This window comes from Manacus candei, unplaced genomic scaffold (genome assembly GCF_025592945.1).
Source record: "Manacus candei isolate 608988 ecotype Guabito, Panama unplaced genomic scaffold, ASM2559294v1 h1tg000288l, whole genome shotgun sequence".
Lineage (NCBI taxonomy): Eukaryota > Metazoa > Chordata > Aves > Passeriformes > Pipridae > Manacus > Manacus candei.
In genome coordinates, this window is record NW_026138336.1 from 20834 (window position 1) to 45322 (window position 24489).

The following is a 24489-nucleotide window of genomic DNA, read 5'->3' on the forward strand; positions in this document are numbered from 1 at the left end:
GGGCTGGTTTGGGCTGGGAGTGCGCCGTGTGCGGCTGGGGGCTGCCCCGCGCCCAGGTGGGCACTGGCTATACTGGGTTATACTGGTTTATACTGGTTTGGGCTGCGAGTGCGCCGTGTGCGGCTGGGGGCTGCCCCGCACCCAGGTGGGCACTGGGTTATACTGGTTTATACTGGTTTATACTGGTTTGGGCTGCGAGTGTGCCGTGTGCGGCTGGGGGCTGCCCCGCGCCCAGGTGGGCACTGGGTTATACTGGTTTATACTGGTTTGGGCTGGGAGTGCGCCGTGTGCGGCTGGGGGCTGCCCCGCGCCCAGGTGGGCACTGGGTTATACTGGTTTATACTGGTTTATACTGGTTTATACTGGTTTGGACTGGTTTGGGCTGGGAGTGCGCCGTGTGCGGCTGGGGGCTGCCCCGCGCCCAGGTGGGCACTGGGTTATACTGGTTTATACTGGTTTGGGCTGGTTTGGGCTGGGAGTGCGCCGTGTGCGGCTGGGGGCTGCCCCGCGCCCAGGTGGGCACTGGGTATACTGGTTTATACTGGTTTATACTGGTTTGGGCTGGTTTGGGCTGGGAGTGCGCCGTGTGTGGCCGGGGGCTGCCCCGCGCCCAGGTGGGCACTGGGTATACTGGTTTATACTGGTTTGGGCTGGTTTATACTGGTTTGGACTGGTTTATACTGGTTTATACTGGTTTGGACTGGTTTGGCCTGGGAGTGCGCCGTGTGCGGCTGGGGGCTGCCCCGCGCCCAGGTGGGCGCTGGTTTAGACTGGTTTATACTGGTTTATACTGGTTTATACTGGTTTGGACGGGTTTATACTGGTTTATACTGGTTTGGACTGGTTTATACTGGTTTGGACTGGTTTATACTGGTTTATACTGGTTTGGACTGGTTTATACTGGTTTATACTGGTTTGGACTGGTTTATACTGGTTTATACTGGTTTATACTGGTTTGGGCTGGGAGTGCGCCGTGTGCGGCTGGGGGCTGCCCCGCGCCCAGGTGGGCACTGGGTTATACTGGTTTATACTGGTTTATACTGGCTTGGAGTGGTTTATACTGGTTTATACTGGTTTATACTGGTTTGGGCTGGGAGTGCGCCATGTGCGGCTGGGGGCTGCCCCGCGCCTAGGTGGGCACTGGGTTATACTGGTTTATACTGGCTTGGACTGGTTTATACTGGTTTATACTGGTTTATACTGGTTTGGGCTGGGAGTGCGCTGTGTGAGGCTGGGGGCTGCCCCGCGCCTAGGTGGGCACTGGGTATACTGGTTTATACTGGTTTATACTGGTTTGGGCTGGTTTGGGCTGGGAGGGCATCGGGAGGGACTGGGAGGGACTGGGGAGGAATTGGGAGGGGATTGGGAGGGACTGGGAGGGACTGGGAGGTTCTTAAAGGGTGTTAAAAGGGGATTGGGGGGACTGGGAGGAACTGGGAAGGAATTGGGAGAGGATTGGGGGGGATTGGGGGAGATTGGGAGGGACTGGGAAGGAACTGGGAGGGGATTGGGGGGGATTGGGAAGGACTGGGAGGAACTGGGAAGGAACTGGGAGAGGATTGGGTGGGATCGAGGAGGATTGGGAGGGACTGGGAGGAACTGGGAGAAGCTTGGGAGGGACTGGGAGGGACTGGGAAGGAACTGGAAGAGGATTCGGAGGGGATTGGGGGAGACTGGGAGGGACTGGGAGGGGACTGGGAGTGACTGGGAGGGACTGGGAGGGGACTGGGAGGGACTGGGAGGGGACTGGGAGGGGATTGGGAGGGACTGGGAGGGGACTGGGAGTGACTGGGAGTGACTGGGAGTGACTGGGAGGGACTGGGAGGGGACTGGGAGGGACTGGGAGGGGACTGGGAGGGGATTGGGAGGGACTGGGAGGGGACTGGGAGGGACTGGGAGTGACTGGGAGGGACTGGGAGGGGATTGGGAGGGACTGGGAGGGTTACTGGGAGTGACTGGGAGGGTTACTGGGAGTGACTGGGAGCTCCTGGTTGTTGTGTGTTCCTGGCTGCAGTTCCCCCTGTGACCAGCGGGGGCAGCACTGACGGCGTCCATGTGTAATAACGGTTACTGGGGTGTCACTGGTGTGTCACTGGTGTGTCACTGGTGTGCCACTGGTGCGTCACTGGTGTGTCACTGGTGTGTCACTGGTGTGTCACTGGTGTGTCACTGGTGTGTCACTGGTGCGTCACTGGTGTGTCACTGGTGTGCCACTGGTCCTTACTGGTCCGTACTGGTGCAGATGCAGTGGCTGCCCGGCTGCTCGTGCCCGCTGTGCCCCGAGTGCTTCCGGCTGCACTTCACGGTGGGGGTCCGGGAGAGGGGGGTGGGCGCCCTGGGCTGCCCCTCCTGCTCCCGCCCCGACCTGCGCGACGAGGCCCAGCGGCTCTGGTACTGGTCCACACTGGAGCCGCAGGTACGGGGCACTGGGAGGGACTGGGAGGGGATTGGGGGGCACTGGGAGGGGACTGGGAGGGGATTGGGGGGCTCTGGTACTGGTCCACACTGGAGCCGCAGGTACGGGGCACTGGGAGGGACTGGGAGGGGATTGGGGGGCACTGGGAGGGACTGGGAGGGACTGGGAGGGGATTGGGGGGCACTGGGAGGGACTGGGAGGGGATTGGGGGGCACTGGGAGGGACTGGGAGGGGATTGGGAGGGGCTCTGGTACTGGTCCACACTGGAACCGCAGGTAGGGGGCACTGGGAGGGACTGGGAGGGGACTGGGGGGCACTGGGAGGGGATTGGGGGGGCTCTGGTACTGGTCCACACTGGAACCGCAGGTACGGGGGACTGAGAGGGACTGGGAGGGGATTAGGGGGGCACTGGGAGGGGACTGGGGGGCACTGGGAGGGATTGGGGGGGCACTGGTTTATACTGGGAGGGATTGGGGGGCACTGGGATGGGATTGGGGGGCACTGGGAGGGATTGGGGGCACTGGGAGGGATTGGGGGCACTGGTTTGTACTGGGAGGGATTGGGGGGCACTGGGAGGGGATTGGGGGGCACTGGAAGGGATTGGGGGGCACTGGGAGGGGATTAAAGGGTGTTAAAAGGGGGGTTGGGGGCACTGGTTTATACTGGGAGGGGACTGGGGGAACTGGGAGGGGATGGATGGGGACTGGGAGGGAGTGGGAGGGTGTTTGGGGTTACTGGTCCGTACTGGTCTGTACTGGTCTGTACTGATCTGTACTGGTCCATACTGGTCCGTACTGGTCCATACTGGTCCATACTGGTCCGTACTGGTCCATACTGGTCCGTACTGGTTTCAGCTCCGCAGCTGTTTGGACCCCGACACCTTCGGCCTCGTGACCCAGAAGTTGACGGAGCTGGAGCTGCTCCGGGACCCCCAGTTCCTGTGGTGCCCCCATGTACTGGGGGGGACTGGGGGGACTGGGGGGACTGGGGGGGGACTGGGAGGGACTGGGAGGGGATTGGGGGGGGACTGGGAGGGACTGGGGGGGACTGGGAGGGGATTGGGGGGAACTGGGAGGGACTGGGAGGGGATTGGGGGGGACTGGGAGGGACTGGGAGGGGATTGGGGGGGACTGGGAGGGGATTGGGAAGGACTGGGAGGGACTGGGGGGGACTGGGAGGGACTGGGAGGGAGTAGGGGGGGACTGGGAGGGGATTGGGAAGGACTGGGAGGGACTGGGGGGGACTGGGAGGGGATTGGAGGGACTGGGAAGGGATTGGGAGGGGACTGGGAGGGGATTGGGAGGGGACTGGGAGGGACTGGGGGGGGAGTGGGAGGGGATTGGGGTGACTGGGAGGAGGGGTTGGGGTTACTGGGAGGGACTGGGAGGGAACTGGTGGGCAGTGGGAGGGACAGGGAGGTGCTTCAGGGTTACTGGGAGGAACTGGGAGTTACTGGGAGGGAATTTATGGTTACTGGGAGTTACTGGTTTGGGCTTTGGGGTTACTGGGAATTACTGGTTTGGGGTTACTGGGAATCACTTTAGGGTTACTCAGAGTGACTGGGAGTTACTGGGAGGGGGTTTAGTGTTGTTAGTTGTTACTGGTTTGGTGTTTGCTGTTACTGGTTTGGTGTTTGCTGTTACTGGTTTGGTGTTTGCTGTTACTGGTTTGGTGTTTACTGTCACTGGTTGTTACTGGTTTGGTGTTTGCTGTTACTGGTTTGCTGTTTGCCATCACTGGTTGTTACTGGGGGGTGTTCTGCTGTCACTGGTCGTTACTGGTTTGCTGTTTGCTGTCACTGGTCGTTACTGGTTTGGTGTTTGCTGTTACTGGTTTGGTGTTTGCTGTTACTGGTTTGCTGTTTGCTGTCACTGGTCGTTACTGGTTTGGTGTTTGCTGTTACTGGTTTGGTGTTTGCTGTTACTGGTTGTTACTGGTTTGCTGTTTGCTGTCACTGGTCGTTACTGGTTTGGTGTTTGCTGTCACTGGTTTGGTGTTTGCTGTTACTGGTTTGGTGTTTGCCGTCACTGGTCGTTACTGGTTTGCTGTTTGTTGTTACTGGTTTGGTGTTTGCTGTCACTGGTTTGCTGTTTGTTGTTACTGGTTTGGTGTTTGCTGTCACTGGTCGTTACTGGGGGGTGTTCTGCTGTCACTGGTCGTTACTGGGGGGTGTTCTGCTGTCCCTGGGGGGTCCCAGGGGGTCTCTGACCCCCCCCCAACCCCCCCAGTGCTCCTTCGGGTTCATCTTCGAGGCCGAGCGGGGCCCGGCCCAGTGTCCCCAGTGCCACCAGTGCTGCTGCCCCCGCTGCCAGCGCCCGGTGAGGGGGCTGGGGGGGCCGGGGGGGGAATTGGGGGGGTCCTGGGGGTGTCCGGGGGGGGAATTGGGGGGGTCCTGGGGGGGTTTGGGGGATCCTGGGGGGAGTTTGGGGGGTCCTGGGGGGAGTTTGGGGGATCCTGGGGGGAGTTTGGGGGGTCCTGGGGGTGGTTGGAGGGTCCTGGGGGGGGGTTAGGGGGGTCCTGGGGGGGCCTGGGGGGATCCTGGGGGGAGTTTAGGCGGGATTAAAAGGGCTTTGAGGGGGGGCTGGGGGGTCCAATGGGGGGTTTGGGGGGGTAAAAATGGCTTTCAGGAGGGGCTGGGGGGTCCTGGGGGGTTTGGGGGGTCCTGAGGGGGTTTTGGGGGTCCTGAGGGGAGTTTTGGCAGGATAAAAAGGGTTTGAGGGGGGGGCTGGGGGGTCCAACGGGGGAGTTTTGGGGGGATAAAAGAGCTTTGAGGGGGGGCTGGGGGGTCCGGGGGGGGGTTGGAGGGGTAAAAATGGCTTTGAGGGGGGGCTGGGGGGGTCCTCGGGGGGGTTTGGGGGGATAAAAAAGGCTTTGAGGGGGGGCTGGGGGGTCCTGGGGAGGAGTTGGGGGGTCCTGGGGGGGATTGGGGAGCCGGAGGGGAGTTTTGGGGGATAAAAGAGCTTTGAGGGGGGGCTGGGGGGTCCTGAGGGGAGTTTTGGGGGGATTAAAAGGGCTTTGAGGGGGGGGGCTGGGGGTCCTGGGGGATTTGGGGGGTCCTGAGGGGAGTTTTTGGGGGGATTAAAAGGGCTTTGAGGGGGGGCTGGGGGGTCTGGGGGGGCTTGGGGGACCCTGAGGGGAGTTTTGGGGGGCTAAAAAGGGCTTTGAGGGGGGGCTGGGGGGTCCCGGGGGGGTTTTGGGGGGTCCCAGGGAGGGTTTGTGGGGGTTCCTGGGGGTCTCTGGGGGTCCCTGGTGACCCCCAACCCCCCCCCAGTGGGACCCCCAGCACTCCAGCCTGTCCTGCGCCGAGTTCGAGGCCTGGCTGAGCTCCAGAGACCCCCAGGGAGCCCCCGGGGGGCTGGGGGCTTTCCTGGGGGAGCACGGCATTGGTGAGGGGGGCTGGGGGGGTCGGAGAGGATTTGGGGGGGTCTCAGGTGAATTTGGGGAGGTCCCAGGTGTGTACAGGGGGTCCCAGGTGGATTTTTGGGGGGTCTCAGACGGGGTTTGCAGAGTCACGGGTGTGTTTTGGGGGTCCCAGGTGGGGTTTGGGGGGTCCCAAGAGAGTTAAAGGGGGACAGGTGTGGTTTGGGGGGTCCAAAGTGTGTTTTTGGGGGGTCTCCAGGAGACTTTGAGAGGTCCCAGGTGTGGTTTGGGGGATCTCAGGTCTGGTTTGGGGGGTCTCAGGTGGGTTTTGGGAGGTCCCAGGTGTGTTCAGGGGGTCCCAGGTGGGTTTTGGGGGTCCCAGGTGTGTTCAGGGGGTCCCAGGTGGGGTGTTGGAGGGTCCCAGGTGCATTTTTAGGGGGTCCCAGGTAGGGCTTGGGGGGTCCCAGGTGTGGTTTGGGGGGTCCTGGTGGGGTTTGGGGGTCCCAGGTGTGGTTTGGGGGGTCCAGGTGGATTTTGGGGGGTCCCAGGTGTGGTTTGGGGGGTCCGGGTGGATTTTGGGGGGTCCCAGGTGTGGTTTGGGGGGTCCCAGTCCCTCCCAGTCCCTCCCAGTCCCACCTGGCCTCACCTGTGGGGTTGGGGGGGGCCTCGGGGGGCGGCTCCGTCTCAAAGGGGACGTTTCCCATCTGACCCTGGGGGGGCTTGGGGGGTCCTAAAGAGAGATTGGGGGGGGTCTCTGCTCTGTATTGGGGGGTGGGAGGGGGGATTTGGGAGATCTGGGGGGGGATTGGGGGGGTCTCAGTCCCATATTTGGGGGTGGGGGTGATTTGGGGGGTCCCAGAGGGGGATTTGGGGGGGTCTCAGTCCCATATTTGGGGGGGGGGGTGATTTGGGGGGTCCCAGGGGGGTCTTTGGGGGGGTCTCTGCCCCATAAATTGGGGTTTGGGGAGTCCTGAGAGGAGAGGGGGGGGATAACGGGGGGTCTGGGAGGGAATTTGCGGAGGTTTGGGGGTCCTGGGGGGGGATTGGGGGGTCTTGGAGCCCTCCAGTGACCCCCAATTCCCCCCCAGTGCGGGATTTGGGGGCTCCTGGGGGGTCTCAGGGATCTTTGGGGGTCCCAGAGCCCCCCAGTGACCCCCCCACCTCCCCAGTTTAGGATTTGGGGGGTCCTGGGGATTTGGGGGGTCCTGGGGGGGTCTTTGGGGGTCCCAGAGCCCCCCAGTGACCCCCCACCTCCCCCAGTTTGCCCCCAGTGCAGGATTTGGGGGGTCCTGGGGAATTTGGGGGGTCCTGGGGGGGTCTTTGGGGGTCCCAGAGCCCCCCAGTGACACCACCCCCCCCCCAGTTTGCCCCCAGTGCAGGATTTGGGGGGTCCTGGGGAATTTGGGGGGTCCTGGGGGGTCTCAGGGATCTTTGGGGGTCCCAGAGCCCCCCAGTGACCCCCCCACCCCCCCAGTTTGCCCCCAGTGCAGGATTTGGGGGTCCTGGGGGGGTCTTTGGAGGTCCCAGAGCCCCCCAGTGACCCCCAACCCCCCCAGTTTAGGATTTGGGGGGTCCTGGGGGATTTGGGGGGTTTTTGGGGGTCCCAGAGCCCCCCAGTGACCCCCCCACCCCCCCAGTTTGCCCCCAGTGCGGGCTGTGGTTCGCCCTGGCCCGGGGGGGGTGTTTGCATTTCCAGTGCTCCCAGTGCCGGCACCAGTTCTGCGCCGGCTGCGGGGCCACCTTCCATGGCCCGGGGGTGAGGGGACTGGAGGGGACTGGGGGGGACTGGGAGGGGACTGGGAGGGACTGGGAGGGACTGGGAGGGGACTGGGAGGGACTGGGATGGAGTGGGAGGGGACTGGGAGGGACTGGGGGGGACTGGGAGGGACTGGGAGGGACTGGGAGGGGATTGGGAAGGGACTGGGAGGGACTGGGAGGGACTGGGAGGGGATTGGGGAGGGACTGGGAGGGACTGGGAGGGGATTGGGAGGGACTGGGAGGGGATTGGGAGGGGACTGGGAGGGACTGGGAGGGGATTGGGGGGAACTGGGAGGGACTGGGAGGGGATTGGGAGGGACTGGGAGGGGATTGGGAGGGACTGGGAGGGGATTGGGTGGCGCTGGGAGGGACTGGGGGGGCACTGGGAGAAGAACTGGGGAGAACTGGGATATACTGGGAGGGCCTGGGAGGTTACTGGGAGGGGCTGGGGGGCACTGGGTGAAGAACTGGGGAGAACTGGGAGGGGCTGGGGGGCACTGGAGAAGAACTTGGGAGAACTGGGATATACTGGGAGGGGCTGGGGGGGAACTGGGAGAAGAACTGGGATATACTGGGAGGGGATTGGGGGACACTGGGAGGGACGGGGGGGAACTGGGAGAAGAACTGGGGAGAACTGGGATATACTGGGAGGGACTGGGAGGTTACTGGGAGGGGCTGGGGGGGAACTGGGAGGCAGTGGGGGGGTCCTGGGGGTCTCTATGGGAGGTTTGGGGGGTTTTGGGGGGTCTCGGTGGGTGTTGGGAGTCCTGGGGGTCCCTAAGGGGGTGTTGGGGGTGTCTGGGGGGGGGTTGGGGTGGTTTGGGGGTGTCTGGGGGGGGTTGGGGGGGTTTGGGGTGGTTTGGGGGTGTCTGGGGGGGGTTGGGGGGGGTTTGGGGGGCTTGGAGGGGTTGGGGGGTCTCTAAGAGAGTCTTGGGGTGGGGGGGGGTTGGGGGTTTTTGGGGGTCTCAGGGGGGTTTTGGGGGGAGTTTGGGATCTATGGGGGTTTTGGGTTTTCTGGGGGGTGTTTGGGGGATCCTGGGGGGATTTGGGGGTTTTTGGGGGTCTCAGGGGGGTTTTGGGGGGAGTTTGGGATCTATGGGGGTTTTGGGGTTTCTGGGGGGTGTTTGGGGGATCTTGGGGGGGATTTGGGGTTTTTTTGGGGGTCCCGGGGGGGGTTTGGGGGGGTCAGAGCCTGACCTTTGCCCCCTCCCCCCCCCAGAGCTGCCCCTCCCCCGAGTGCCCCCTGCGGGGGTCCCTCCACGGGCACCACCCCCGGGACTGTCTGTTCTACCTCCGGGACTGGGACCCCCCCCGGCTCCAGAGGCTGCTCCAGGTGCCACTGGGGGCACTGGGAGGGACTGGGGGGGCACTGGGAGGGACTGGGAGGGGACTGGGAGGGGATTGGGGGAACTAGGATTGACTGGGAGGGGACTGGGGGCACTGGGAGGGGACTGGGGGGCACTAGGAGGGGACTGGGGGAACTAGGAGTGACTGGGAGGGGACTGGGGGCACTGGGAGGGGAGTGGGGGGCACTGGGAGGGACAGGGGGCACTGGGAGGGGATTGGGGGGCACTGGGAGGGGACTGGGGGCACTGGGAGGGGAGTGGGGGGCACTGGGAGGGGACTGGGGGGCACTGGGAGGGGATTGGGAGGGACTGGGAGGGACTGGGAGAGGATTGGGGGGCACTGGGAGGGGATTGGGAGGCACTGGGAGGGACTGGGGGGCACTGGGAGGGACTGGGGGGCACTGGGAGGGACTGGGAGGGGACTGGGGGGAATTGGGAGGGGATTGGGGGAAGTGGAAGGGAATTAGTAGGGTCTGGGGATGGACTGGGAGGGTACTGGGAGACTGGGAGGGGACTGGGAGGGGATTGGGGGGGACTGGGAGGGGATTGGGGAGACTGGGAGGGACTGGGAGGTGATTGGGGGCACTGGGAGGGACTGGGAGCACTGGGAGGGGATTGGGTGGAACTGGGAGGGGATTGGGGGGCACTGGGAGGGACTGGGAGGGGACTGGGGGTCACTGGGAGGCCCTGGGGGTCCCTGGGGTTCACTTTGGGGTCTTTGCTCAGATGGGAAACGTCCCCTTTGAGACGGAGCCGCCCCCCGAGGCCCCCCCCAACCCCACAGGTGGGTCCAGGTGGGACTGGGAGGGACTGGGAGGGACTGGGACCCCCCAAACCACACCTGGGACCCCTCAAAACCACACCTGGGACCCCCAAAACACACCCGTGACTCTGCAAACCCCGTCTGAGACCCCCCCAAAATCCACCTGGGACCCCCAAAACCCACCTGGGACCCCCAAACCCCACCTGGGCCCCCCAAAATACACCCGTGACTCTCCAAACCCCATCTGAGACCCCCCCAAACCCCACCTGGGCCCCCCCAAAATCCACCTGGGACCCCCCAAACCTCACCTGGGACCTCCCAAAATCCACCTGGGACCCCCCAAACCTCACCTGGGACCTCCCAAAATCCACCTGGGACCCCCAAAACACACCCGTGACTCTCCAAACCCCGTCTGAGACCCCCCCCAAAATCCACCTGGGACCCCCAAAACCCCACCTGGGCCCCCCCCAAACCCCACCTGGGCCCCCCAACCCTCACTGCCCCCCCCAGGGCGGTGCCCGGTGCTGGAGCAGAAGGAATTCGGGGCCGCGCTCCGGGATGAGCCGTGTGGGAAGGAAACGGCCCCGGGACACGCCGGGCTCTGCAGGTGGGGCTGGGGGGCTCGGGGGGCACCTGGGGGGCTCGGGGGGCACCTGGGGGGCACTTGGGGGGCACTGGGAGGGGATTTGGGGTGTTCAGGGGCGGTTTTGGGGGGGGAAATGTGGGGCTGGGGGGGAATTGGGGACCCCTGGGGTCACTTGGGGGGGTCTGGGGGTCTCTGGGGGGCACTCGGGGGTCACTGGGAGGGGATTTGGTGGGTCCAGGGGGGAACTGGGGGGACTGGGGGTCTCTGGGGGCACTTGGGGGTCACTGGGAGGGGATTTGGGGTGTTCAGGGGCAGTTTGGGGGGGAAATGTGGGGCTGGGGGGGAATTGGGGACCCCTGGGGTCACTTGGGGGGGTCTGGGGGTCCCTGGGGTCACTTGGGGGGGTCTGGGGGTCTCGGGGGGGCACTTGGGGGGGTCTGGGGGATGTCTGGGGTCACTTGGGGGGCACCTGGGGGGCACTGGGAGGGGATTTGGGGTGTTCAGGGGCGGTTTTGGGGGGAAATGTGGGGCTGGGGGGGAATTGGGGGGGGTCCCTGTGGGTCACTCAGAGGGAGTCTGAGGGGTCACTGGGGTCACTTGGGGGGGTCTGGGGGTCTCTGGGGGCACTTGGGGGTCACTGGGGAGGGGATTTGGGGTGTTCAGGGGCGGTTTGGGGGGGAAATGTGGGGCTGGGGGGGACTTGGGGGTCCCTGGGTGGGTCTGGGGGTCCTTGGGGTCACTTGGGGGGGTCTGGGAGTCTCTGAGGGCACTTGGGGGTCACTGGGAGGGGATTTGGGGTGTTCAGGGGCGGTTTTGGGGGGGAAATGTGGGGCTGGGGGGGATTTGGGGGGGTCCCTGTGGGTCACTCAGAGGGAATTTGGGAAAAAAACCGGTGAGTTTGTGGGAAATTTTGTGGGAAATTGGGCGGAAATAGAGAAGTTTGGGAGGAAATCGGGGCCGAAATGGGGAAGTTTGGGGAACATTTTGTGGGAAATTGGGCAGAAATGGGGAAGTTTGGGAGGAAATCGGGGCAAAAATGGGGGAATTTGGGACAAAACCCGGTGAGTTTGTGGGAAATTTTGTTAAAAATTGGGCAGAAATGGGGAAGTTTGGGAAGCATTTTGTGGGCAATTGGGCGGAAATGGAGAAGTTTGGGGGAACATTTTGTGGGAAATTGGGCAGAAATGGGGAAGTTTTGGGAACATTTTGTGGGAAATTGGGCGGAAATGGGGAAGTTTTGGGAACATTTTGTGGGAAATTGGGCGGAAATGGAGAAGTTTGGGGGAACATTTTGTGGGAAATTGGGCAGAAATGGGGAAGTTTTGGGAACATTTTGTGGGAAATTGGGCGGAAATGGGGAAGTTCGGGAGGAAATCGGGGCAGAAATGGGGAAGTTTGGGGGAAAATTTGTGGGAAATTGGGCGGAAATGGAGAAGTTTGGGGAACATTTTGTGGGAAATTGGGCAGAAATGGGGAAGTTTTGGGAACATTTTGTGGGAAATTGGGCGGAAATGGGGAAGTTCGGGAGGAAATCGGGGCAGAAATGGGGAAGTTTGGGGGAAAATTTGTGGGAAATTGGGCGGAAATGGAGAAGTTTGGGGAACATTTGGTGGAAAATTGGGCAGAAATGGGGAGGTTTGGGGGAAATTTGGGCAGAAATGGGGAGGTTTGGGGGAAATTTGGGCAGAAATGGGGAGGTTGGGGGAAATTTGGGCAGAAATGGGGAGGTTTGGGGAAATTTGGGCAGAAATGGGGAGGTTTGGGGAAATTTGGGCAGCTTTGGCACAGAGGGGGGGTTCCGGGGCCGGGCCGCGGCTCCTTTTGGGGCCCTTTGGGGTCCCCGGGGGTCCCTCCCTCACGGGCGGGTCCTCCCGGCCGCCAGGGGGCACTACAGCGAGTACCTGGTGGGGCTGGTGAACCGCCACGGGCTGGACCCGGCGCCGCTCTATGACCGGGCCGAGCTGCGCGCGGCCGCAGAGCGCCACCTGCCGGCCGGGAGGACCCGGCGCGGCCCCGCCGAGAGCGACGCGGCCTTCGAGCAGCGACTGCGCCACCTGCTGGAGAGGGAGGCGCCGCTGCGGCCACGCCCCCCCGGCCGGGGACACGCCCCCTTATGCAAATGAAGGGTGTTGGCTGGGGTGTGCTGAGCCACGCCCCCCCCAGGGACATGCCCCCTTATGCAAATGAAGGGCACTGGCTGGGGGTGCTGAGCCACGCCCCCTTTCATGCGAATAAACTCCACGTACATCCACCGGAGGGAGAAGCCACGCCCCCTTATGCAAATGAAGGGCGCCGACTGGGGTTGCTGAGCCACGCCCACTTTTATGCAAATAAAGATATGTCTGCTCGTTGGAGGTGGAGCCACACCCTCCTTTTATGCAAATAAACTAAATATATCTGGTTTTGGCTGTGAAGCCACACCCCCTTTCATGCAAATAAACTCCATATGCATCCACCTGAGGGAGAAGCCACGCCCCCTTTATGCAAATCGGGATCTGCTTGTCGGACGTGAAGCCACGCCCCATTTTATCGCATCCATGGCTTTGTTGGTGGCAGAGCCACGCCCCCTTTTATGCAAATGTCATCCATATCAACCCACCTGTTGGAAGAGCCACACCCCCTTTATGCAAATGAAGGCCATATATGGGCACCTGCTGGCAGAGGTGGAGCCACGCCCCCTTCTATGCAAATAACCATGTCTGTTTGATGGGGAGCCACGCCCCTTTTATGCAAATAAACTGGCACCTCCTTGTTGGGTGTGGAGCCACGCCCCATTTTATTCAAATCCGTGTGTTCATTGTTGGAAGAGCCACGCCCTCTTTATGCAAATAAAGGCCATAGATGGGCATCTGCTGGAAGAGGAGCTGGAGCCACGCCCCTTTTCATGCAAATGAAGTCCATATCCATCCATCCGTGGGGAACCACGCCCCCTTTTATGCAAACAATGGCCAGGTAGGTCTGCCTGCTGGAAGATGCAGAGCCACGCCCCCTTTTATGCAAATGAAGACCGTGTATGGCCAACCTCTGGAAGAGGCAGTGTAGCCACGCCCCTTTATGCAAATAAAGCCCATATTTGGCCGCCGACTGGGTGAGCCCTTTAGCCCCGCCCCTTTATGCAAATAACCCCGTATATGGCTGGCATGTCACGTGACAGTGAGGCCGCGTGCTGATTGGTGGAGAGGGGAGGGGGCGGGGCCTGAGGGGCCCCAAAATGGCGGGAAGGGCCTTCAAAGAGCCCTCGGGTCCCTCCGTGGGGCCTCCACGGCCCCTCTGGGCCCTCAGTGGGCCCTCAGTGGTCCTTCCATGTCCCCCCAGGTCCCTCAGTGGCCCCTCCATGTCCCCTCAGGTCCCTCCACGTCCTTTCAGGTCCCTCAGGTCCCTCGGTGGTCCCTCCACGTCCCCTCAGGACCCTCCATGGCCCCTCAGGACCCTCAGTGATCCCTCCATGTCCCTTCAGGTCCCTCCATGTCCCTTCAGGTCCCTCAGTGGTCCCTCCACGTCCCCTCAGGACCCTCCATGTCCCCTCAGGTCCCTCAATGGTCCCTCAATGGTCCCTCAGTTGTCCCTCCATGTCCCCTCAGGTCCCTCCATGTCCCCTCAGGACCCTCAATAGTCCTTCCATGTCCCCTCAGGTCCCTCGGTGGTCCTTCCACGTCCCCTCAGGTCCCTCCATGGCCCCTCAGGACCCTCAGTGATCCCTCCATGTCCTCTCAGGACCCTCCATGGCCCCTCAGGACCCTCAGTGATCCCTCCATGTCCCTTCAGGTCCCTCAATGGTCCTTCCACGTCCCCTCAGGACCCTCCATGTCCCTTCAGGTCCCTCCATGGCCCCTCGGGTCCCTCAACTGTCCCTCCATGACCCCTCAGGTCCCTCCATGGCCCCTCAGGTCCCTCAGTGGTCCCTCTATGTCCTCTCAGGTCCCTCCACGGCCCCTCAGGTCCCTCCATGGCCCCTTGGGACCCTCCATGTCCTCTCAGGACCCTCAGTGGTCCCTCGGGTCCCTCAGTGGTGCCTCCATGTCCCCTCAGGTCCCTCAAAGGCCCCTCAGGACCCTCAATTGTCCCTCCATGACCCCCCAGATCCCTCCATGTCCCCCCCAGGTCCATTGTCTTGAACCAGAGCGAGGATTTTTGGCTGCTGGAATCCTGCCCCGAGCAGAGGCTCACAGGTCCCACCCTGAGGGATTTGCTGCATTTGGGTTGTAAGGACCGAGGCAGAGAACGTGTGTTCTGGGATTGGTTAAGGGAGAGAAGGCACCAGGCTCTGAGAGGCCTGTTTGTCCTTGCTGTGCTCTGCCCTGATGAAAGATAACAAAAAGGTTGGCCAAGCGGTCACAAATTAGAGAGGATGGATATTTGGGGGGGGTGAAGGGCTGAGTAAAGGGGTTTTTAGTAAGACTTTAGTAAGAGCTGAAAAGTTCGTGACGATGAGGAGCAGAGAAAACGACCCTCGGGAGGCTGAAGAAACAGGAACGACCCCCAGGAACCTCCCCAAAAGGATGACTCCGCCTCAAGCTCCGCCTGAACCCCCCCTGATGTGAATATTATAACTAGATGATGTCATTGTACTGAATATTCCCGTGAAATATTGTGATCTCTCACCAGAACTGTATCGACTGCCTGACTTTCCACTGAGAACTTCGGAGCCGGTTTGTCCTGCCCGGCGCCCCAAATGTTGCTCCAAATCAACACCTTTGCTGCTTTAAAGACTCAAAACTGCCTCGGAGCAGTCGTTTGATGCTGGTTTCGGCATCGGTTTTGGCAAAGTCTCCCAGAAGAGACGCCTTCCGAAAAGAGGCAGCAGCCTCTGTCTGGTATAACCCAGATCTGGGTTGCATTGCGTTGTGTTTGGCCAAATACTGTTCATTTTGACTTGAAGATTTGGGAGGTCGACAATCCTTAAGTTTCCTTTTGAAGCGTTTTAAGAGTCGGGAATCGTTTCCTTTCGGTTTTCTCGAGACGAAAAAAAGGGGCTTTAGGACCCAGAGGAGCCTCCTTTGGGTTCCCTTCTCTTCCCGCTGAGGAATCCCTGGAATGCGGCAGCTGGAGGCAAAATCCTGCGGGTCTCTTTGTCCCGTTTCGTTTTCCAGGCTGTTTGTTCTGCGTTTAAAAGTTGGTTTGTTCTGCGTTTAAAAGTTGGTTTGTTCGTTCTCGGGAAGTGACCTCGGCAATCCCAAAGCAGTGACGGGAACTCCGCCGCGCGCCGTTCGAAAATTAAAAAAAAAAATTCAGATTTGTCCTTTGCCGACCGGGAAATCGCAACAGATGCGTTTCGGGACCTTAAAGAGACACAAGGGAATAAAGTTAAATCGAACTTTGAATTTTTAATGCATCAGGCGCGGTGATAATCGGAGCTTGGAAGAGACCGAGGGAGCGAATATTGTTGTCGAACAGCTTTTGACTTCGAATTTTTAAAGATTCGCTCAAATTAACGGCAGAACGCACATTTTGGGGTCTGCAGCGACGACTTCTGGGGTTTATGCGGTAAAACAATTTGACTCTGTGTGTGTAAACTGCGTATTTTGTGGTCTACGACGGCATCTTGTGACCTTGAGCGGTAACGCAGCTGGAAGGTGTAAAACCCAGAAAGTCGAGGATTTTAAAGAACTTAATTAGATTAATTGAAACTTTTAATGAGACTTTCTGGATGTGATATCGTCTCATCTGGGGGGGGGTTGTAAGACAATTAGTGGAGAGAAGGGATGAATTTGGGCACGACCTGAGGCCAGGTGAGGACTAGAAAGCAAATGTAATACAGCAATACGAAAAGTAGAGGGTTAAATTCAGAATATGGATTTTAAGCAAAGGCACAGAAAAGTTGGTCTTAGAAACAGCAGAGGCAATAATTCCTTGAGGTCTGCAGAACACAGGGACACGGGAGAACAGAAGCAGATGTGCTCAGGAAAACAGAAATTAAGAGGCTAAATTAAGTGTAAAGAAGGAAAACAAGGACTGATAGAGAAGGAAAGTGAGTCAAAACATGGGTGTACCTCCCAAGATATCAGGAACTTCTCTGCCAGATACAGTTTGGCATCAGCTTCAATGGGGCTGTTCCCGAGGAATTAATGGGGCTGTTCCCGATGGATTAATGGGGCTGTTCCCGAGGGATTAATGGGGCTGTTCCCGAGGAATTAATGGGGCTGTTCCCGAGGGTTAAGGGGCTGTTCCCGAGGGATTAATGGGGCTGTTCCCGAGGAATTAATGGGGCTGTTCCCGAGGGTTTAAGGGGCTGTTCCCGAGGGTTTAAGGGGCTGTTCCCGATGGATTAATGGGGCTGTTCCCGAGGGATTAATGGGGCTGTTCCCGAGGGTTTAAGGGGCTGTTCCCGATGGATTAAGGGGCTGTTCCCGAGGGGTTTATGGGGCTATTCCCGAGGGATTTAAGGGGCTGTTCCCGAGGGATTTAAGGGGTTGTTCCCGAGGGATTAATGGGGCTGTTCCCGAGGGTTTAAGGGGCTGTTCCCGAGGGATTAATGGGGCTGTTCCCGAGGGATTTAAGGGGCTGTTCCCGAGGAATTAACGGGGCTGTTCCCGAGGAATTAACGGGGCTGTTCCCGAGGGTTTAAGGGGCTGTTCCCGAGGGGATTAAGGGGCTGTTCCCGAGGGTTTTAGGGGCTGTTCCCGAGGAATTAATGGGACTGTTCCTGAGGGTTTAAGGGGCTGTTCCCGATGGATTAATGGGGCTGTTCCCGATGGATTAAGGGGCTGTTCCCGAGGGGTTTATGGGGCTATTCCCGAGGGATTTAAGGGGCTGTTCCCGAGGGATTTAAGGGGCTGTTCCCGAGGGATTTAAGGGGCTGTTCCCGAGGGATTAATGGGGCTGTTCCCGAGGGTTTAAGGGGCTGTTCCCGAGGAATTTAAGGGGCTGTTCCCGATGGATTAAGGGGCTGTTCCCGAGGGTTTAAGGGGCTGTTCCCGAGGAATTAACGGGGCTGTTCCCGAGGGGTTTAAGGGGATGTTCCCGAGGAATTAACGGGGCTGTTCCCGAGGGGTTTAAGGGGCTGTTCCCGAGGAATTAAATGGGGCTGTTCCCGAGGGTTTAAGGGGCTGTTCCCGAGGGTTTAAAGGGCTGTTCCCGGGGGTTTAAGGGGCTGTTCCCGATGGATTTAAGGGGCTGTTCCCGAGGGATTAATGGGGCTGTTCCCGAGGGTTTAAGGGGCTGTTCCCGATGGATTAATGGGGCTGTTCCCGAGGGTTTAAGGGGCTGTTCCCGAGGAATTAATGCGGCTGTTCCCGAGGGTTTAAGGGGCTGTTCCCGATGGATTAATGGGGCTGTTCCCGAGGGGTTTAAAGGGCTGTTCCCGAGGGTTTAAGGGGCTGTTCCCGAGGGATTAATGGGGCTGTTCCCGAGGGATTTAAGGGGCTGTTCCCGAGGGAATTAACGGGGCTGTTCCCGAGGAATTAACGGGGCTGTTCCCGAGGGTTTAAGGGGCTGTTCCCGAGGGGTTTAAGGGGCTGTTCCCGAGGGGTTTAGGGGCTGTTCCCGATGGATTAATGGGGCTGTTCCCGAGGGTTTAATGGGGCTGTTCCCGAGGGTTTAAGGGGCTGTTCCCGAGGAATTAATGGGGCTGTTCCTGAGGGTTTAAGGGGCTGTTCCCGAGGAATTAATGGGGCTGTTCCCGAGGGGTTTAAGGGGCTGTTCCTGAGTAATTAATGGGGCTGTTCCCGAGGAATTAATGGGGCTGTTCCCGAGGGTTTAAGGGGCTGTTCCTGAGGAATTAATGGGGCTGTTCCCGAGGGATTTAACGAGACTGTTCCCGAGGGTTTAAGGGGCTGTTCCCGAGGGATTTAACGAGACTGTTCCCGAGGGGTTTATGGGGCTGTTCCCGAGGGGTTTAAGGGGCTGTTCCTGAGTAATTAATGGGGCTGTTCCCGACGAATTAATGGGGCTGCTCCCGAGGGTTTAAGGGGCTGTTCCCGAGGGTTTAAGGGGCTATTACCGAGGGGTTTATGGGGCTGCTCCCGAGGGTTTGAGGGGCTGTTCCCGAGGGGTTTAAGGGGCTGTTCCTGAGTAATTAATGGGGCTGTTCCCGAGGGTTTAAGGGGCTATTCCCGAGGGTTAAGGGGCTGTTCCCGATGGATTAATGGGGCTGTTCCCGAGGAATTAACGGGGCTGTTCCCGAGGGTTTAAGGGGCTGTTCCCGAGGGGTTTAAGGGGCTGTTCCCGAGGGGTTTTAGGGGCTGTTCCCGAGGGCCGCCCTGCACTCTGTGCTGAGTCCCGATGTTTTGGTTCCCGTGTTGGGGACTGTCCCCTGGTCCCCCCCGGCTGCTCCCCTGCTGCCCTGCAGAGGTGCCCGCGGTCAGATCCTGCCCCGGGGCCGTGTCCTGGCTCAGCCGGGCTGTGCCCCCGGCTGGATTTCCCGGGATTTACTTCTCGTGTTCCTCGTTCGGGGCGCTGCTGGTGACCCGCTGGGGCGGGGACCCCACGGGCTGTGGGGCCGTGAAATCCTCTATCCCGCTCTCTCCCGGTTCAAACAGCCCCTCAGGGCAGAGGGAAACTCCTGTTGGTGACTTTTCTCTTTGTCTGCATCTCAGCTCAGTGTTCCCTGCCCCTGACACAGTGACAGGGCAGCAGTTCCCACCCCCAGGGACACCTCTGACACCTCTCACACCTCACATCTCACACCTCTCACACCTCTCATTATCTCACAGCTCTCACCTCTCACATCTCACACTTCACACCTCTCACATCTCAAACCTCATTATCTCACATCTCTCACACATCTCACATCTCACACATCTCACACCTCTCAAGCCTCTCACACCTCTCACATCTCACACCTCTCACACCTCTCACACCTCTCACACCTCTCACACCTCATCTCTCATTATCTCACACCTCTCACATCTCACATCTCTCATTATCTCAACCCTCTCACTCCTCTCACACCTCTCACCTCTCACCCCTCTCCCTCCTCTCCCCTCCTCTCCCCTCGGCCGCTCGGATCCTGCTCGGATTCCCCCGCTGAGCTTCTCCCAGGGTGGGATAATCCCGGGTCCTGCAGGGGCCCATCCAGAGGGGACATCCCGGGAATTGGGAGGGCACAGGGACATCCAGGGGGGACATCCCAGGGATTGGGGGGACACAGGGACATCCAGGGGGGACACTCAGGAATTGGGAGGGCACAGGGCCATCCAGGGGGGACATCCCGGGAATTGGGAGGGCACAGGGACATCCAGGGGGGACACACAGGAATTGGGAGGACACAGGGACATCCAGGGGGGACATCCTGGGAATTGAGAGGGCACAGGGACATCCGGGGGGGACATCCCAGGAATTGGGGGGGCACAGGGACATCCAGGGGGGACATCCCAGGGATTGGGGGGACACAGGGACATCCAGGGGGGACATCCCGGGAATTGGGAGGGCACAGGGACATCCGGGGGGGACACACAGGAATTGGGGGGGCACAGGGACATCCAGGGGGGACATCCCGGGAATTGGGGGGGCACAGGGACATCCAGGGGGGACAAACAGGGATTGGGGGGACACAGGGACATCCAGGGGGGACACACAGAGAGGGGACATGGATCCATCCAGGGGGGACATCCCAGGGATTGGGAGGGCACAGGGACATCCAGGGGGGACATCCCAGGAATTGGGAGGGCACAGGGACATCCAGGGGGGACAAAAAGGAATTGGGAGGGCACAGGGACATCCAGGGGGGACATCCCGGGAATTGGGGGGGCACAGGGACATCCAGGGGGGACATCCCAGGGATTGGGAAGGCACAGGGACATCCAGGGGGGACACACAGGAATTGGGGGGGCACAGGGACATCCAGGGGGGACACACAAGAATTGGGGTGGCACAAAGACATCCAGGGGGGACATCCCGGGAATTGGGAGGGCACAGGGACATCCAGGGGGGACATCCCAGGGATTGGGGGGGCACAGGGACATCCAGGGGGGACACACAGGAATTGGGGGGGCACAGGGACATCCAGGGGGGACATCCCGGGAATTGGGAGGGCACAGGGACATCCGGGGGGGACAAACAGGAATTGGGAGGGCACAGGGACATCCAGGGGGGACACACAGGGATTGGGAGGACACAGGGACATCCAGGGGGGACATCCCGGGAATTGAGAGGGCACAGGGACATCCAGGGGGGACACACAAGAATTGGGAGGACACAGGGACATCCAGGGGGGACATCCCGGGAATTGAGAGGGCACAGGGACATCCAGGGGGGACATCCCAGGGATTGGGGGGGCACAGGGACATCCAGGGGGGACATCCTGGGAATTGGGGGGGCACAGGGACATCCAGGGGGGACAAACAGGGATTGGGGGGGCACAGGGACATCCAGGGGGGACACACAGGAATTGGGGGGGCACAAAGACATCCAGGGGGGACATCCCGGGAATTGGGAGGGCACAGGGACATCCAGGGGGGACACACAGGAATTGGGGGGCACAGGGACATCCAGGGGGGACACACAGGGATTGGGAGGGCACAGGGACATCCAGGGGGGACACACAGGAATTGGGGGGGCACAGGGACATCCAGGGGGGACACACAGGAATTGGGGGGGCACAGGGACATCCAGGGGGGACAAACAGGAATTGGGGGGACACAGGGACATCCAGGGGGGACATCCCGGGAATTGAGAGGGCACAGGGACATCCAGGGGGGACATCCCAGGGATTGGGGGGGCACAGGGACATCCAGGGGGGACACACAGAGAGGGGGCACGGCCCCGTCCAGAGGGGACATTCTGGGAATAGGAGGGACACAGCGACAGCCAGAGGGGACACCCAGGAATGGGGACATGGATCCATCCAGGGGGGACACACAGGAATGGGGGGGACACAGGGACATCCGGGGGGACACTCAGGAGAGGGGACATGGCCCCATCCAGGTGACACATCCCGGGAATGGGGGGGATGCAGGGACATCCGGGGGGGGAACACAGGAATGGGGACATGGATCCATCCAGGGGGGACACACAGGAGAGAGGGACACTGCCCCATCCAGAGGGGACATTGTGGGAATGGGGGGGACACAGCGACATCCGGGGGGGGGACACAGGAGAGGGGACAATGGATCCATCCGGGGGGGACACCCAGGAATGGGGACATGGATCCATCCAGGGGGGACACCCAGGAATGGGGACATGGATCCATCCGGGGGGGACACCCAGGAATGGGGACATGGATCCATCCGGGGGGGACACCCAGGAATGGGGACACAGCCCCGTCCAGAGGGGACATTCAGGAGGGGGACACCGAGACCTCCCCCCCTGTCCCCCCCCCGTGTCCCCCCCACAAGGTCCCTGTCGCCCCCCCCGGGTCCTTTTGTCCCCTCCCCCCCTTTTGTCCCCAAATCCCCCCTCAGACCCCCCCTGACCAGCCCTTGCCCCCCTCCCCCCCCGGGGCCCCCCCCAGCTCCCCTCTGGGACCCCCCAGACCCCATAAAACCCCCCTTTGCCCCCCAAGTTCCCCCCCCAGCCCCTTCAGCACCCCCCGGGTCCCCTCCAGGTCCCCCCCCGGTCCCCCCCCAGGTCCCCCCCCGGTCTCCTTCTCTCCCCCCTCCAACCCCCCCCCGACCCCCGATCACCCCCCGGGCCCCCCCCCCCGATGCCCCCCGACCCCCCCCCCGGACCCCCAAACCCCCCCGACCCCCCCCAGCCCCCCCCAGCACAGACGGGGCTCCCCGAACTGGTGTCACCTTTATTGGTTCCTGTCCGTGACCGGCCCCGGGTGGCCCTGACGGTGCCCGGGGTGGCCCAAACTGTCCCCACGGCAGCCAGAGACCCCGTGGTGGCCCAAACTGAGCCCGTGGTGGCCCAAACTGACTCTGTGCTGGCCCTGAGCCCGTGGTGGCCCAAACTGTCCCCACGGTGGCCTTGGGGACCCCACGGTGGCCCAAACTGAGCCCGTGGTGGCCCAAACTGTCCCCACGGTGGCCCTGCCGGTCCCCGTGGTGGCCCTGACTGTCCCTGTAGTGGTCCTGGCCACCCCCTCTGTGGCCCTGGCTCTCCTCTGGTCCCTTTGGTGGCCCCGGGGTGGCCCCGGCTCTCCCCTGGCTCCTCCTGTGGTGGCCCAGCCCAGCCCAGCGGTGGCCCTTGGTGGCCCCATTGATGGCCCTGGTGGCCCCAGGTGGCCCCAGGTGGCTTTGGCCACCCCCTGCCTCTTCCCGGGGTGGCCCCAGTGGTGGCCCCGTGGTGGCCCTCGATGGCTCCGGCCGTGCCCGTGGTGGCCCCAGCGACCCTGAGGTGGCCCCGGGCGATCCCTTGGTGGCCCTGGGTGACCCCACAGTGACCCCTGATGGCCCTGGTGGCCCTTGGAGGCCCTGGTGGCCCTTGGTGGCCCCAGTGACCCCACAGTGGCCCTGGTGGTCCCATTGATGACTCTGGTGGCCCTTGGTGGCCCCGGTGACCCCGGGTGACCCTTTGGTGGCCCTGATGGCCTCAGCGACCCCACAGTGGCCCACGGTGGCCCTGGTGGCCCCACTGGTGACTCTCGTGGCCCTTGGTGACCCCACGGTGACCCTGGTGACCCCTTGGTGGCCACACAGTGACCCTGATGGCCCTTGGTGCCCTGGGTGACCCCACAGTGGCCCTTGGTGGCCCTGGGTGACCCCACAGTGGCCCTGGTGGCCCCATTGATGACCCTGGTGGCCCTTGGTGGCCCCACAGTGGCCCCTGGTGGCCCTGGGTGACCCCACAGTGGCCCTGGTGACCCCTTGGTGGCCCGTGGTGGCCCTTGGTGGCCCTGGTGGCCCCTGGTGGCCCTTGGTGGCCCTTGGTGGCCCTGGGTGGCCCCTGGTGGCCCTTGGTGGCCCTTGGTGGCCCCGTGTCCCCTCGGCTCCGGTTTCGTTGGTTTTTCGCACGTCGACCCAAAGTTGGTTTGGCAGAATTTTGGGGGGGGGGGGGAGGGGGAGGGGGAGGGGCCCCCCCAAACCCTGGGGGGGGGAGGGGAGGGAGGGGAGACCCCAAGACCCCGGGGGGGGGGAGGGGAAGGGTTTTCCTCCCTCCCCACCCCCCAAATTTGGGGTCCCCGAGGAGGTTTTTTGGGGCCCCCCCCCCCAGAACTAAGGGGGGGGAGGGGGGACCCCAAAACCTGGGGAGGGGCTGGACCCCCCCCAGGGAGACCCCAAAACCCCCGAGAGGAGATCGGGGGGTCCCCAAAACCTGGGGGGGTCCTTGACACCCTGGGGGTCCCCCAAATATGGGGGGGTCCCCAAATATGGGGGGTCCCCAAATATGGGGGGGGTCCCCAAAATATGGGGTGTCCCCAATATGGGGGGGTCCCCAAATATGGGGGGGTCCCTGACACCCCTGGGGGTCCCCAAAATATGGGGGGGGTCCCCAAATATGGGGGGTCCCCAAATATGGGGGGGTCCCTGACACCCTGGGGGTCCCCAAAATATGGGGTGTCCCCAAATATGGGGGGGTCCCCAAATATGGGGGGGTCCCTGACACCCTGGGGGTCCCCAAAATATGGGGACCCTCAATATTGGGGGGGAGGGGGGGTGGCGTCCCCAAATTTTGGGGGGGGGGGGGGGGTCCCAGGCCTGGGAGGGGGTTCCCCAAATTTCGGGGGCTCCCCCCGGGGGGGTCCCAGGAGGGGCTTCCCCGAGCTCGGGGGGGGGGGCTCCAAAGTCTGGGGGACCCCCAAACTTGGGGGGGGGGTTCCGAGTCCCCCGGGGGGGGTCCCCAAAATACGGGGGGGGGTCTCCAGATCCCAGGGAGGACCCCCAAGCCCTGGGGGGGTGGGGGGGGGGGTTTCCCCAGGATTTGGGACACCCCACATTTTTTTTGGGGGGGGGAGGGGTCAGAGGGCGCCCCAAATTTAACGGGGGTCCCCAGAATTTGGTGGGGGGGGGGGTCCCCAGAATTTTGAGGGTCCCCTTTGCCCCCCCCCCCCCAAATTTGGGGGGCCCCCCCTCCCCATCCCTGCGTGCAGCGAGGGCCCCCCCCAGGCTGGGGGGGGGGGTTGTGCTTCCAGGGGGGGCCCCGCCGGGGTGGGGGACCCCCGGGGAGGGGGGGGGGCAGTCTGGGGGGGCCCCCCCCGTGCCTCAGTGTCCCGGGGGGGGGGCTGGTCCATTTACAGCTATATTACAAGGAAAATGTGTCTCTTTTTTTTTGGGGGGGGGTCCCCCCATTTCGGGGGGGGTCCCTCCATTTCGGGGGGGTCCCCGCTTCGGGGGGGGGCACCTCAGTTTTTGGGGGGGGGTGGGGGTGTCAGTGCCCCTCCTCCCCTCCCCCCACTCCGGCTCCGAGCACTCGGGGGCCCCCCCGGGATGGCTTTTGG

At 62.0% G+C, this 24489-nt stretch overlaps 2 protein-coding genes across 2 annotated transcripts in view; one reads left to right on the forward strand and one right to left on the reverse strand.

Moving 5' to 3' along the window:
• LOC127464870 (E3 ubiquitin-protein ligase RNF31-like) overlaps nucleotides 1–13321 on the forward strand; it is a 33341-nt gene extending 20020 nt beyond the window's left edge. Inside the window, 13 exon segments of the mRNA XM_051775323.1 lie at nucleotides 17–145; nucleotides 426–515; nucleotides 2243–2416; nucleotides 3271–3369; nucleotides 4645–4734; nucleotides 5688–5802; nucleotides 6036–6097; nucleotides 7374–7532; nucleotides 8754–8867; nucleotides 9607–9664; nucleotides 10154–10250; nucleotides 12112–12355; nucleotides 12518–13321. Coding sequence (XP_051631283.1) covers nucleotides 17–145; nucleotides 426–515; nucleotides 2243–2416; nucleotides 3271–3369; nucleotides 4645–4734; nucleotides 5688–5802; nucleotides 6036–6097; nucleotides 7374–7532; nucleotides 8754–8867; nucleotides 9607–9664; nucleotides 10154–10250; nucleotides 12112–12352 — 1428 coding nt within the window. The 3' untranslated portion in view covers nucleotides 12353–12355; nucleotides 12518–13321.
• A 5800-nt stretch (nucleotides 13322–19121) lies between these two features.
• On the reverse strand, nucleotides 19122–24282 carry LOC127464868 (collagen alpha-1(I) chain-like). The gene is made up of 4 exons (XM_051775322.1): nucleotides 24253–24282; nucleotides 22916–22957; nucleotides 21879–22642; nucleotides 19122–19227 (listed from the first exon to the last, which is right to left on the reverse strand). The coding sequence occupies exons 1-4, from the start codon at nucleotides 24280–24282 to the stop codon at nucleotides 19122–19124; spliced, it is 942 nt and encodes a 313-aa protein (XP_051631282.1).
• Between the last annotated feature and the right edge of the window lie 207 nt (nucleotides 24283–24489).

Excerpts from the sequence above, each read along its gene's own strand:
- LOC127464868 (XM_051775322.1), bottom strand. The coding sequence starts at position 24,282 with ATGGACCAGCCCCCCCCCCGGGACACTGAG. Across the intron at positions 22,643-22,915 it reads CCACCACGGGCCACCAAGGG|GCCATCAGGGCCACCAAAGG; the intron begins GTCACCAGGGCC and ends GGGGTCGCTGAG. Across the intron at positions 19,228-21,878 it reads ACACCAGTTCGGGGAGCCCC|GACCCGGGATTATCCCACCC; the intron begins GTCTGTGCTGGG and ends GGGCCCCTGCAG.